At 30.2% G+C, this 14732-nt stretch overlaps 2 protein-coding genes across 2 annotated transcripts; both read left to right on the top strand.

Annotated features, from left to right (window-relative positions):
- The first annotated feature begins 1414 nt into the window (after nt 1–1414).
- LOC110673230 (uncharacterized) lies at nt 1415–2793 on the top strand. The gene is made up of 2 exons (XM_021836295.2): nt 1415–1608; nt 2562–2793. Exons 1-2 carry the CDS (start codon nt 1480–1482, stop codon nt 2661–2663), a joined length of 231 nt encoding a protein of 76 aa, XP_021691987.1. The 5' UTR covers nt 1415–1479; the 3' UTR covers nt 2664–2793.
- A 1941-nt stretch (nt 2794–4734) lies between these two features.
- On the top strand, nt 4735–7350 carry LOC110673229 (3-ketoacyl-CoA synthase 11). Its single transcript, XM_021836294.2, has 2 exons — nt 4735–5766; nt 6324–7350. The coding sequence occupies exons 1-2, from the start codon at nt 4984–4986 to the stop codon at nt 7113–7115; spliced, it is 1575 nt and encodes a 524-aa protein (XP_021691986.2). The 5' UTR covers nt 4735–4983; the 3' UTR covers nt 7116–7350.
- The last annotated feature ends 7382 nt before the right edge of the window (nt 7351–14732 follow it).

The following is a 14732-nucleotide window of genomic DNA, read 5'->3' as shown; positions in this document are numbered from 1 at the left end:
TCTGAGTTAAACATCCACCTCTGTGCGATAAATAATTATCAACCCAAAAGGAAAATGATCAATTGTACCTCTCTTGGACCTAAGCCACAAGATGTTGAACAGACCAAAACTGCTAAAGTATGGCCACTACCTAAGCTAAATTCCTCTTTACACTTAGCTTTAAATCCTTTAGTCCTGACTATACTCATCTACTCTATCAAGATTTCTAAGATCCTATGGATGTGGGACAACAGGAAGCCATCCAAGATGCTGCCCCTCCAAAGTTTGAAAAAGGACAAGGCCCCTGGTACAAGTATTTATATGGAGATATTGGGTTTGATGACTCAAACTATGATAATTATAACCGGAGCCCTTGTCAAAACTCCATGTAACTGCTTCAACGTTGGATGCTCTTTAGATGCTTTCACATGATCATCTCCAGTGGGTTTGCTTTAGTCTATAAGCTTCACTCAGTGTCTATACTAAAAGTTAAAGGTGTATATAATAATAATAATGTCAGTTTACTTTAAGTCATGTGAAAAGGCAATAGGGCCCTGCTGTCTACTATTTATGTTTAGATTTTCCTACCCTCTTCTCCTATATAAAAGAGGGTCTGTAATATGGGAGGATCATCAGAAAATCAATAAACCTTTCAGTTTGTTTCTCTATCTATGGCTTTATGAAAATATTCTCTCTCCCGAAATTCTAAGAACTTATGCTATTCTTGGGTTCTTCCTAGCATGAGTATGCTCTACACTTGTCTCATTAGAGGATTTGTGTATCAAAAAATGCGTAAGTCATGATCAATTACTACGGTCCCCTTATTCTGACAAGGCTAACGAAAAGGCTTAAGTTATTGGCTTTATTTAAGTGATAGATTGGTGAATTAAAATTACATTTTTTTAAAAAAATTAAAATTACTATTTTAAATATGTCTAATTTAAAAAATTGATTTATCTAGTATATATATAAAAGAGATAAATCAATTTATAATTTAAATTTTAAAATCAGCCATTATTAAAAACCTTTTTTTTTTTCACCACGCGTTGTTTTTCCATAGAGTTGGTGAAACAATTTTATCCCAAATCTAAAATATTAGCATGACAAAAATATTATAACATTTTCTCTATGTATGCTATAATCTTCTCTGAGCTTTCACTTTAAGAAACTATTTTCTTTGTTATTTTATAATATTAATAAATTCATTCTTATATTTTTTTGAAGTTTCATAAAAATTTTATTTACAGATAATTTTCTTTGAAAATATTTTTTCTTATAATACATTTTTTAGTTAATTGTACTGTCATTGAATTCAAATTCATAGTTTTGAAATTAATTACACCCAATACTTTTTAGGCTGTGGTTCTGGACTTCCGTTATTGGGCCTGTGTATCCAGAAGGGTTCAGGGCTAGCCCAAATGCCTTATCTCTCTAGATTCTAGAGATGAGAGATCTTCCTGCCGGGTGAGATTCTGGGTAAGCAGGATTTTTCTCGGGAAAATGTCATCGCTGGGAACATCAAAGGGGATTTTGGAGATCGCCAAGTTCGGTGTGTATGTGACCGTTCCCATCTTTCTTATGTACGCTTTCGCCAACAATACCAAGAATATCCAGAAATTCATGGGCAATGTACTCTCTCTCCCTCTCTCTCTCTCTTTCTGGTCATATCTATTTCGAAATTGATTATTTTGTTTGTGGAGAGTGCTATCTAGATCTGGGTTCGGGAAGTTTTTTGAGGTTATCGCATCTCTAATTATGTTTCGTTCATTTAGTTTTTATTAGGGTTTAATGAATATTAAAAAATTAGGGTTTAATGATTGATTAATCGTGCTGGAGGAATTATAAACATCAATTAATGGTATTTTGTTGTGGTTCAGGTATTTGTGCTTGAGATTACTGTTGAAATTTCAATAATTTTTTGTAATCTGAAAAAACATATGAAAGACACTTAAGAACTTAAGTGACAACGTTATTTGGTTATTGAAGGCATTGTTGTTCGATGAGATCACAGAAAGGATTATGGTGCTAAACCAAGTCATATCTGATGGAACTGGCTCCTAGTGAACTTCCTTGCAGAGGAAAATTACACTGAATGGGGATGTAGTGTATATGGAGAAGAGGCTGAATTCCCAATCTTGAGCTCTCCAATTTGTTTGATACTGTTGGGATATGTTCTGAGTGAAATTGTTTGAGGTCTTATTGTTTACTTTTTGGAAGTTGGTTTTGGTGTTTGATATTTCATAACAATTTTCCTTGTGAGTAGAATGGGCTTCAGTATCAACTTTTAGCGTCTAACTTGTTTTAGGGCAGTAACCAATATGCGTTATCTAAATTAGGCAATCAGATTTAGGATGAATGGATAATATGCTCATATCTTGTTTTCTCTCTTGAATGTTGTTTGTTATTGATTTTATTTGCAGTGTAACCTTTTTTTTTTTTTCTTTTTTTTATTTGACTTGAGCTTTTAAATCTTGAGGCCCTGATTTTTTTTTTTTTTTTATAAAAAAATTTTCCTGATTTAATTTTGTATCCTCAGTTTGATCTATTAACTAATGAGCTCTTGATTCTGTTTTGGCATGAAGCGTTCATACATAGTTTATCCCGCAGAGGCACCAAGGCCTCCATCACCAGAGGAGCTAAGGGAGATGGCACGAGAATTAGCTCGTGAGAGGAACAATCGTTGATATTAGCGAATTTTACATCCTTTCAGTTGTGGTAAATGTTCGTACCTCTAAACCATATATTATGTAAACTGAAGATGTATACTTTATGGATCTCCTTCCAAGGAGTAAATAATTTGTCTTGTTTGGAGAATGCTCAAGTGGGTTTTGTTCCTAGTCTTTGGCATGGGTGATGCACATTCTTTATGCTGGTAAAGGCGTAAAGCTTAAGGATTAGTTGGTTACCTTTCAATGTATATGTTGTTGACAAAGATCTGGACCCCTCTCCTGCTTGACTCCCATTTGTCGAGTTACGGTATCACCCCAACTGGAAGGGATATGCACAGCCCCTCTACCCCCAACCCTACCGTAGTCACCACCATATGTTGTTTTCAAAGCATCAGAAGGTGTACAAGTGTTGATTTTTGGTTGAATCAGAAAGATTGCTTTGCTAGTATGCATGCATTCGTTTCAACTGCCATTTTAGTGTTGAAATATCATCCATTTGGTGGATGAAATAATTTCCTATTATCTGAAAAGTGCCTATTTATATTATAATTAATGCGTTAATGGCGCTTTGGCTGATGATCATTTCAGTTGCTGGGTGACTCCTTCACAGAAGAAAATTATGCATGGGATACTTCGATTAATGAACATCGTATTATTCAGATCAAATATTTTAGACAAAAAGAAAGAAGAAAAGGAAAACAATCAAATCGTAATAAAAAGCAAAAAGGAGTTTTTTTCAAGGACAGGAAGTATTTTTAGAGCAATAAGTCATGAAATGCTAGGGCTCCTGCCTGACGACGTCCTGATTAAGATACCTTTAGGAAAAGGTACTAATAATTTGGATCTGCCAATGTAGGGAAATATTTGTAATGTCGTTCAGAATAAGAACTTCTGTTTTAATCTGTATTTAAATTCATTTGATAATAAATTAAAGAGGTTTTTTTTTTTTGTCAATAAATACAAATTTTTTAAAATTTCTTAAAATAACAAAAGTGAAATGACCATAAAAGTTGAAAAATTGTAACTAATTGCAACTATCCCAGCCATTGATTCCTATAAAATAGCCTATAATTGGCCTAAATAGAAAGAAGAAAAATTGTGAGGGAGAGGTTTGGTGTGGACAAGATAATATGGTATTGTGTACGGTGCAAATATCAAACCCAAATGGCAAAACTGCAGAGGGAGAAGGAGGGCCATTCTCCACGCATCCATGAGATGTGATGTGCAGCACTTTGAAGGCAAAAGGTGTAAATGCTACTCATCAATTTGGTGGGTATTATTTGGTTAGAAGTTTGAGCATTAAAGAGGGATGGTTAGGTTTGTTAATTAATTGAGCACGCAAGGCATACACACAAGGCCACATGACTTAATTCATTGGAATGAAAAGGTCAATGGCAGCGGCTGTCTTCCCCGTATATCAGTGGTTTTCATATCTGTTACTTCGCACCTGTACATGGTCCTTCGCTATTCCACAACTGCCCTTTCCTTTTCTGCTTAAAATAACAATTCATTAGGGAATAATTTATAATTATGTAATTATAATAATTTAATTCATGAAATTAATAATTTTTCATGTAAATATTAATATAGTTAATACTAAATAAAGATGAACAATTTCCCTAACCCATTTTCTTTTCTTGCATGCCTTGTCTTGTTTTGTTTCTTGATAGTATTAGTAACATTCAAGTTTCAATCGCCCAAGTAAACCAACAATCTTTTTTTTATTTTGTGTAGTTCACCAACATGGGTTACAATTGAAACGCTTGGCATTCAGAGGATTTATCATGCATATAAGATTGGAATATTGGATAGGACTCATAGGATGGGAGTGGCAAAGTGGGAAATACTGAGGTAAAAGTAGGTCAAATATATAAAACAAAAACATGTGGGCTGCAAAATCCCGCTCTTTTTCCGGTCGGCAAATTCAATGCATGGCGGGTTAATTAACAATTAAAGGTTCGTTGGGGTAGTTGCATCCTCCCCATCCCTGCTTGCCTAATTATTAGGTGTACTAAGAGTATTAAAAATAATATTCTCATAAATTCTTCTTATTTTTTATTGTATAGAAAGTGAGTCCTTCTTAATAATTACTCCCCTCCCTTACCTCTCTCTTTCTCCAGATTCACACTCTTTATATTCCCATAGCACCTCCCTCCCTCCCTCCCTCTTCACATCACAACCCTGCTCTTTTCTTATTCTTCATTAGCTCTCTCCTTCGCTCTGGGTTTTCTTTATTCTTCGTCCAAATCCTCATAATAATCAAAGATTCCAACTCCTTCCATTTGGTGGAAGTTACAGTGTATTGAGTACCTTTTGTTTCTTTTTTTTGTCAATAATGGCAGAGGAACTTAGACGAAACCCGAAACCTGAATCAGTTTCGGAAGATGCTCAGCCTGAAATAAAGAGAAACAACTTGCCAAATTTTCTCCTATCAGTTAGACTCAAATATGTGAAACTAGGTTACCATTATTTAATCTCCAATGCCATGTATCTGGTGCTCATTCCACTTCTGGGTGTTGCCTCTGCTCATCTTTCGACTCTTACAATCCAAGACTTAGTTCAGCTATGGAACCACCTAGAGTTTAATTTTGTCTCTGTAACACTGTGTTCTGGTCTTATAGTTTTCTTGGCTACTCTTTACTTCATGAGCCGCCCAAGAAAAGTGTACTTGGTAAATTTTGCTTGTTACAAGCCAGAAGCAGCTCGCATATGCACGAGAGAAACTTTCATGGAGAGATCAGCGCTGGCTGAGAGCTTCACCGAAGAGAACTTGGCCTTTCAAAAGAAGATCCTGGAGAGGTCCGGGTTGGGGCAAAAGACTTACTTGCCTGAGGCTGTGATGAGGGTTCCACCAAACCCGTGCATGGCAGAGGCAAGGAAGGAGGCTGAGACTGTGATGTTCAGCGCAATCGATGAGCTCTTGGCCAAAACTGGGGTTAAAGCCAAGGATATAGGGATCCTTATTGTAAACTGTAGCTTGTTCAATCCAACGCCGTCTCTCTCTGCCATGATAGTAAATCACTACAGGCTAAGAGGGAACATAATGAGTTATAACCTTGGTGGTATGGGCTGCAGTGCTGGGCTTATTTCCATCGACCTTGCCAAACAGCTTTTACAGGTAATTTATTGACAGATTGTTGATTTTTTTTTTCTCTATTTGGATGGATATTATTATTATTGTTTTGGATAAATTCAACCGTTGTTTTCTATATGTTGAGGATACAAAATTACAAGGACAAACTATGGTGACTACATGCATCGTGATGGGAAATTAGGACTTTTGTTCACATGCACACAGCTGGTATAAGGGTATACCCACCCTTATTAATTGATATGTTTAGAAAATTTTATTATATGCAAGCTTATTTATTTTATGCAGGGACGGGAGTTGTAACCAAATTTAAAAGGAAAAGCTTGTATTTCAACCATTAATGCTACACCCCCATGCACAGCTGCCTGAGTTAACTATGGTAGCTTTCATTTGATTCACATCATCTGGAGAAAATAATATATTTTTATAAAATATTTATTTAGAACAATCGAATGAATTGAAAATATAACATATATATTTACATATAAAATAATTAAAATTTTCAATTTATGATAAATAAGTATTGTTATTTTTATAGCACTGTTATACTTTTGGGCACGTGAATAATTGAGTGATCATATCAGGTTCACCCCAACTCCTATGCTCTAGTGGTGAGTATGGAGAACATCACTCTCAATTGGTACTTTGGCAACGACCGATCAATGCTTGTCTCAAACTGCCTCTTCCGAATGGGTGGTGCCGCCATCCTTCTCTCCAACCGAGCATCAGATGGTCGCCGCTCCAAGTATCAACTCATCCACACAGTTCGTACTCATAAAGGTTCAGATGATAAATGTTACAATTGTGTGTTCCAGAAAGAGGATGAAGGTGAACGCAGGAGAATTGGTGTTTCGCTTTCTAAAGACCTTATGGCTGTTGCTGGAGAAGCCCTTAAGACCAATATCACAACTCTAGGGCCATTAGTCCTTCCAATGTCAGAGCAGCTCTTATTTTTTGCAACTTTAGTGGCGAGAAAGGTCTTTAAAATGAAGATCAAACCATACATTCCAGATTTCAAGTTGGCTTTTGAGCACTTCTGCATCCATGCAGGAGGAAGAGCTGTTTTAGATGAGCTAGAGAAAAATCTTGATCTTACTGATTGGCACATGGAGCCTTCAAGAATGACTCTTTATAGGTTTGGTAACACTTCAAGCAGTTCTTTATGGTATGAATTGGCTTACTCTGAAGCCAAGGGGAGAATCAGGAAGGGTGATAGAACATGGCAGATTGCATTTGGTTCAGGATTCAAGTGTAACAGTGCTGTGTGGCGTGCATTGAAGACAATCAATCCAGCCAAAGAAAAGGACCCTTGGATGGATGAAATTGATGAATTTCCTGTTCATGTGCCTAAGGTGGTGTCCATTAATTCATCTTGAAGCTCCATCGATCCATTTAATCATCCTTCCTAGCAGCGAGATTGTGTTTTTAGTTTAATTAGCATTTGGTTGATATATATGCATGAAAACAAGGTGATTTTTTTTTTTCCCTGATATTGTTAATGGATCCAAGCATTTGTAGGAGGATTACAAGCCCAACGAAATTAAAATTTGTCAAATAAAAAATACTTGATAAATACATTAGTGTACTATATATAGTTATATTTTGCAACAACCTCAATCTTGATTCAAGACTCAGTGCATGCCATGGATGCTTGGAAAATTTTTTTTGCTATTCCTCGCGCATAAATAAATTAATTAATGTAATACAATAGCAAAGTGATGCAACGCTTCTAGCTGCTGGTGGTCGATTGTGAATTTATAATCTTTTCAATATTCTACAATATTCCCAATAATAGGACTGTGCACATAGAAAATTTTTTTTGTGGGATTAAAATATAAAAATAAATAAAAAATATTAAGAAATTAAAAATATAATATTAATATCTTTTATTAATATTATTAAATATAAATGTAGAAAGGGAAATATTGATTTTATTAAAAATATATTTATTTTTTAAATTAATTATAATTATATTTTTATTGTTTAAATTAATTTTATTATTTATATAAAATTTAAAATTCTTAATTTTAGTATTTATATAAATTTAAAATTTTTAATCTTATTTATATTTGACTTTAATTAAATATAAAATTTTATAAGAAATAATTAATTAAAATAAAAAATAAAATGAAAATAAAAAATATAATTATTTTATAATAAATGGCAATAAAAATGTAAAAAAAATCTGCAAGTAATGCATGAAAAAACATAAAATTTTATATATACTCACAGTTGGATTGTTCAACTTATACATGTTGGTTAATTTAGGGGTGATTTAGTTTAATTGAGGTTCAATGGAGCATTTTCCCATCTCTGTTAGTGTAGTTATATATAATTGTCATAAAATATTAAATCATGAGTCTATATAACATATAAATAATATATAATATATGTTGAAAAAAAATTAATATCTCTAAATAAATAATTAAAAGTCATTTATTAATTTATTATATATACAATTATATCATTTTATCTTGATATTTGTTATTGACAATAGAATTTTAAAAATAAATAAACTTTTAAATACACATCATATTTTTTGTCTTAATTAATTTTAAATATTATAAAAATATTTTTAATAATTAAATTTATGAAAAATTAATATATATAAATCATGTATATATAAAAAATATTTTCAAGATGACCCAATTGACCCATTTTTGTGTGTATATATATATATCTCTAAATAAAAAATAATTAAATTTAATAATTAAGTATTTATTTTATAATATATAAACTTCAAATCATCTATTAAATGAGTAATATGTTTTAAGTCGGTTCACATTAAAACACACATCGTATTCAAAATTTTCGGTGAGATATCTTATAAAAGTGTGATCCAATAATATTTTAAGATTTTATATAATATAAAACGTTTACCAGCAACACAAGGAAAAACTGATAAGAAATTCCATTTCTTTCTTATGTAGTCTTCACCAACTCAAGCCATAGCTAGGGCAAGTAGTGATGAATTGTGAAATAAGTTAGAGGTAGAGTGCAAGAATCCATGATTAATAATGGAGTCAAAAGAGATTGTGTATACCCACATGGCCATTTATCTTTTCTTGATGAAGACATGCAATTTTGGAGTGTTTTAACTAATATACATTTAAGATAAATAATATTAAAAATCTTAGTTAATAGTATATTTTATGACTTTTTTATTTATTTGATCTAATTGAATTTATATTTAAAATAGCATAATTTTAAAGAAAATTTTAATATTATTAAAAAAAAAAGAGATTATATAAAATAATAAGATTATTGTAATACTTAATTCAGTAATAATAGTGTCATTCTCAATAGAATGAATAAATCAAATATTACTCTATTTTATTAAGATGAATTTAAATTTAGAAAATAATATTTATATTTAAATATGATTAAATTTAAATTTTATATGTTAGGTATTCATTACCTATATTTATTTATATAAATCATTAATTAACATTATATTTTAAATATTTTACAAGATTATTAAATTTTTAAAAAATAAAAGATTAATTAAAATATAATATTATATAGAATTAATTCAAGTAATTTATAATAAATTTTAATTTAGTTTGTGATTACTTCACATATTAAAAATATTAATAAATTTGTGTTCAAATATATAATAATTTTCATGAATATCATATCATTGTAATTTCTAATCCCAAAACCATAAGATCTTAAACATGAATTTGGATTCAATTTAAATTGACACAAAATAAATAAAATAAAATAAAAACACATTGAATGAGATAAATTCTGTTAAAGAACAGGAATATTTTCCATATATATATATATATATATATATATATATATATATATATATATATATATGATAATTTAAAATAATGAAAATACCAATTCATAATCTGAGTATATTTTTAAAACTTCTACGGGAGAGAGATTATGAAAGATATACAACTACCCAGATGAATAATTAGTAGTTGTTGGATTTGAGAACAGGATCAAACAATCTTCAGTCTAGTAGTTGAAATGATGGTTTGCAATCCTAGTCCTAAAGATTTGTTTATCCAAACTGTTCTATTTAGCTTCCCTGCAATAAATAAAAGACATGCAAATCTTAAAGGCCCATTTCACAAAAATGGGCTACGACTCATAGGCAACCTGTACGTCGACCATGAACATAAACTCAGAGCTTGGTTAAGTCTAGTAGTTCTTGAAATTAAGAGAGGACAATTAAAAAAAATATATATATACAAGGGTATGTTTGAATAATAATAATAATAAGAATAATTCGATTGAATTTTATTTCATCATTCTCATATTTGCACATTTTAAAATTATTAGAATTGAATTTTTTTAATTAAAAAATATATTAAAATAAATGAATTTTTATAAAAAAAATACATGATTTTATAAAAATTCAATTTATTTAATAATATTTTTATTAAATATTCAAAATATATTTACTTAAATTATATTGATTTTTTTTATAAATAAGGATAAAATATGAAAATAATTAAATACATCCATTTTCCTTATTAATTATTTCAAACAAAATAATTTAAATGAATTTTATTATTTAAAAAATATTTCAAATACATGAATTTTCTTACAAACTCATTTGAATTAAATATTTTTAATAGAATTAAATTCTATTATAAAAATCATTTCAAACAGTGATAACTTTAACACATATATATATATATATATGGGGAGAATGGAAGAATAATAAATTAAGGGTGGATTTATTTTCACAACTAAAATAGTTAATGTCACAATTTTTTAAATGCAATTTTAGTTGTTTGACTTAATTGTCCCTATAAAATGTCATCCATAAAAATTAATATAATTTTCTATTATATTAAGTACAAAAAAGTAGCATCTCTCTATCTTTGCACTCTAACTAATTATATCCATGATAAATTAATTAAACAACATTAATTTCATATTCCATAAATAGAAATGTTTCATCATGTATTATATGGATGGATGTTTTTATATAATCTCTTTTAAATGTGTATAAAGAATTTGAAATTTTTATTTTTTTTATTATTTTCTTTCATTTTTTTCTCATTTTGATAAATAATGAATGCTGTGCAAATTTTTTTATAGAGTTTACAGTTAATTATAACTATTATCTTAAAATAATAATTTATTGATGCATTTTCGGAAAAAAAATTTTACAAAATCATAATTTAGAGATTTTATGAAAGATAAAATAGAAAAGAAAAAAGATCTTGAAAAAAGAGAAAATATATTAGAAATTAATTGAAAATATTACGCTTTACATAGAAAAAAGATTTTAAAAGAGATTTATTTTAATGTGGAAGAAAAATAAAAACGTAAATAGTGAGATTTTTTTATAATTATAGAAAAATGAAAAAATAAATTAAAAATTAAATAGATACCAAATTAAAATTTTATTTATCAAATGTGAATAGTTAATTAATTTATGAAGGAAAAAAATATATTTATAATAATAATAATAATAATACCATGTTTATAATTTAGTTCCAAAATTTGAATATTGATCAAGAAGGTGAGAAATAAACATATTTACATTTACCAATTGTGCTAATAACTCTTAATTAGGATTTATGTATGAAATTATTTTATTACAATCAAATATAAAACTTTACGTTTTAACCAATGAAGAATTTTTGAGGGAGTATTTTATGTGAGCGACAAATGATAATCATTTATAATAAGCTGATTGAGCTTGTTTCTTTTTCCATTCCTTGAGAATTAGAGGATATTATTTCATGATATCAAAGCTTTATTGATACCTTATCCTTCTATCCCTTGTATTTCTGTTGCTAGAAATGCTAATAGCTGTGCAGACTGTGTAGCTAAGAGGGTTCGCTTGGGCTGTCTTGCAGCTGGGTGTACTGCTAATCCCCCTACTCCATTACTGGATATAAGGATATTATGTGTTTGTTTGTTTGATTCATGAATGGTAGCAAAATCTTTCTGTTAAAAAAAAAAAAAAGCAAAGGAAACTATAAATTTTTGTCACTTCGATATATAAAGATTGTAACAAGGACAGTATATATCCTCCTGAAAGATTGTATATGTATATATAGATTGTAACAGGAGGATATCCTGAAAGATTGTTTGATTTCACTGTCAATTTGCAAGTCATGGACTTTTTCAATATTAACCATTATCATATGGCAACATCCGGGGAGGTTTTTCTGCTGCTCCATCTCCGGCTAAACAGTCGGCACGCAACACATCCGGGGAGGTTTTTCAATAAATAAATAAATAACGATGTTCGTTTTCTGATGATGTTTTATGAATTTTGTAATATAAATTAGACATTAGAAAAGTGACTTCATAATTTTTTTTTCAATATTTTATCATGTTAAATTATTAATAAACACAAAGTTCAATTAGAAATTCCTCCTTTTTATTTTCTCTTTTAAGTGGTCATCACTAATCTTTCCAGCTCTTTTCTTTTTTAACTTTTTTTTTTTAATAATTTCAAGAATTGTGTGTGTTTGGAATCATAATTCAATCCAAACTATTATTAATAGATATTGGGTAAATAAATTCTGAAATTTATTAACTCCTTGTTAGTGTTTTGTTGCTTTTCTCTATTTTAATAGAATTATTCCTCTTATTGAGATTTTAATTGTTGTATACATTATTATAAACTCTCAAATACAAGTTAGTTTCCATTAATATTTCAATTCAAGTTATATATTAAAATTTCTTTTCTTACAAAATAAATTAATTTATATATTTATCTATTATTAATAAATTATTTTTTATATTTCAAAGTAATATTTTTATTGTTCATATAATAATATTTGAAATATTTATTAAAATTATTTTCTAATAATAATAATAATAATACATTATGGCTGTCATATGTGTAATATAGTTGTGTTTAATTGTTTTGTCTTAAATAAATAAGAGCAGACAGTCTAACCACCAGACTTATCATTCTAAGTAAGTACATAATAGAAGAATTCAGAAAGTTGCAATTTTTTTTTTAGGCATATGATCTTTTATTAATTTAAAAAGGCTTGGGATCCAATTACAATAGAGTCCAACAAACAAATTTCTCAAGCTAAGCTCACAAAAGGTTAGGCCCAAACAACATAAAAACCCTAATTTGCAAAAGGGTCTACTTCCTAAAATCCTTGACCTGACAGAAATGAGAAGCAGCTACCTGCTCACTATAGCCCTATTCATTTTTGGTCGCTTAAAAAGATGCCTAGAGCCATTTTGGCTACGAGAAATAGTAGATCTCCCAACTCTTGATGCCAAAGATGACATAAGAAAGCACTAAAGATCAAATCGCTAACACAATCTTCTCACTAGCTTCAAGGAAAACCGATAGTTGACGAAACCTTAGGCCTAGGAGCCAAGCTCCCTGAAGCTTTGCATCGACGCCACAACAAGTGAGTTTGGTATCCCATTTGCACATTTTGGGCCGATCTACTGCATCATATCCCGCAAGTTACCACACCAGACGATTGGTTCCATGTCAGATCATAAATATGAAACCACACCGACGCAGAAAGCAATGAAAGCTCTAAACCTTACAAATTGAGCAAATCTACATACAAAAATCTTCCCTTATATGCCACAAATCTGCAACAATAACACAAAGGAGTAAACTCATTCAAAGCAAAGACATGCAATGGAAAAAACATATGATCACAATACAAGGGCAGCGTATAGAACCCTCGCCATTCACCACTTACTGCCCCCTTTGATGAAAGTCTGTTTACACCCCTATCCGCTTGTAGGAAAGGAGACTTACTAACTAGGGAGGGGGAGGTGGCCTCCCTCCACTCGGAGAGGTAAAGGAAAGCCACCAAGCGCGGGCAGAACACCAAGACCTGGCCTTAAAATGAAACCCTCAAATGAGAGAAAAAGAGATCTTCTTCTCCTTTACTTTTAGAAAAAAACAATTTCTAAAATCATTTACATTTGTAAAGCCAATAAATGCATGCATGCACATATTATAGACTTTTAAAGGGTGTTGCTCCCAATCTACTCCGGCATTTGCATTTTGTAATGTCATGAGACCCTCTTAAGAAAATGAGTCAGACTTAACCAGCTCCTAAAAGCTAGTTCAAGGGGGAAGAAGTGTCAAGGCCCTTATAAGCTGCACATTACCTCAATCCCAAACTAATGTGGAATATTAAAACACCCCCTCACGCCTAAGGCCAAACAACTGGAGCATGAAACACTAATTAGAGGCCCAACATTGGATGGAGAAGCTTTGATACCATATTAAGAAAATTGGCCGGGCTTAACTTACTCTCAAAAGCTAGTTCAAGCGGGAAGAAGTGCCAAGACTTTATAAGGGGCACATTAACTCTATTCACATTAACTCTATTTCAAACTAATGTGAAATATTAAAAAGCATGTGAAAACTCACAGAGATGTTCAAGAATCTCATTTTTTTGTCTTCATATTATATTACTCTAATGAGTTGTGATCTATGTAGAGGTGGCAATCTGTGTTGTGTCATGTCTAAATGGGTCGTGTCTCATTCTAACACGATACGATTATACTCAACTCGAACACAATTCATTTATTAAACATGTCACATGACACGACCTATATAACTCATTTAATGACCCATTTATGAAATAAATCATCTAAATAAATTATATGACACAACTCATGTAACCCGTTTAATGATTCGTATGACCTGTTTATTTAAAAAATTTGAGCAGGTTGCAAGAGAAGGGATAGGACTTGAACTTGAGTCTATCCAATGTTCATATAATTAATGACCGACTGCATTATACTTCAACTTTATATATGATCTTATATATATATGTGTGTGTGAATAACATTCATTAAATTATTATATAAGTTAAATTAAAATTATATTATAAATAATTAGTGATGTCAATAATTTATTTTATTAATGTATTTATAGAAATTATTTTTTAATCAATACAAAATTTTTATTGAATTTGTTCCTTTATTTTTATTCTTAAAACAAATAAAATTTTGTTTTTAAATATTAACATCCTTCAAAAGAAATTTAAAATCAATATATAATTTTA

The sequence above is a fragment of the Hevea brasiliensis genome, chromosome 4 (assembly GCF_030052815.1).
Source record: "Hevea brasiliensis isolate MT/VB/25A 57/8 chromosome 4, ASM3005281v1, whole genome shotgun sequence".
NCBI classification, from domain to species: Eukaryota; Viridiplantae; Streptophyta; class Magnoliopsida; order Malpighiales; family Euphorbiaceae; genus Hevea; species Hevea brasiliensis.
The sequence above is the reverse complement of the archived record's forward strand: the minus strand, read 5'-3'. Positions and strand labels throughout refer to the sequence as shown.

Excerpts from the sequence above, each read along its gene's own strand:
- LOC110673229 (XM_021836294.2), top strand. The coding sequence starts at position 4,984 with ATGGCAGAGGAACTTAGACGAAACCCGAAACCTGAATCAGTTTCGGAA. Across the intron at positions 5,767-6,323 it reads TTGCCAAACAGCTTTTACAG|GTTCACCCCAACTCCTATGC; the intron begins GTAATTTATTGA and ends TGATCATATCAG.
- LOC110673230 (XM_021836295.2), top strand. The coding sequence starts at position 1,480 with ATGTCATCGCTGGGAACATCAAAGGGGATTTTGGAGATCGCCAAGTTC. Across the intron at positions 1,609-2,561 it reads TCCAGAAATTCATGGGCAAT|CGTTCATACATAGTTTATCC; the intron begins GTACTCTCTCTC and ends TTTGGCATGAAG.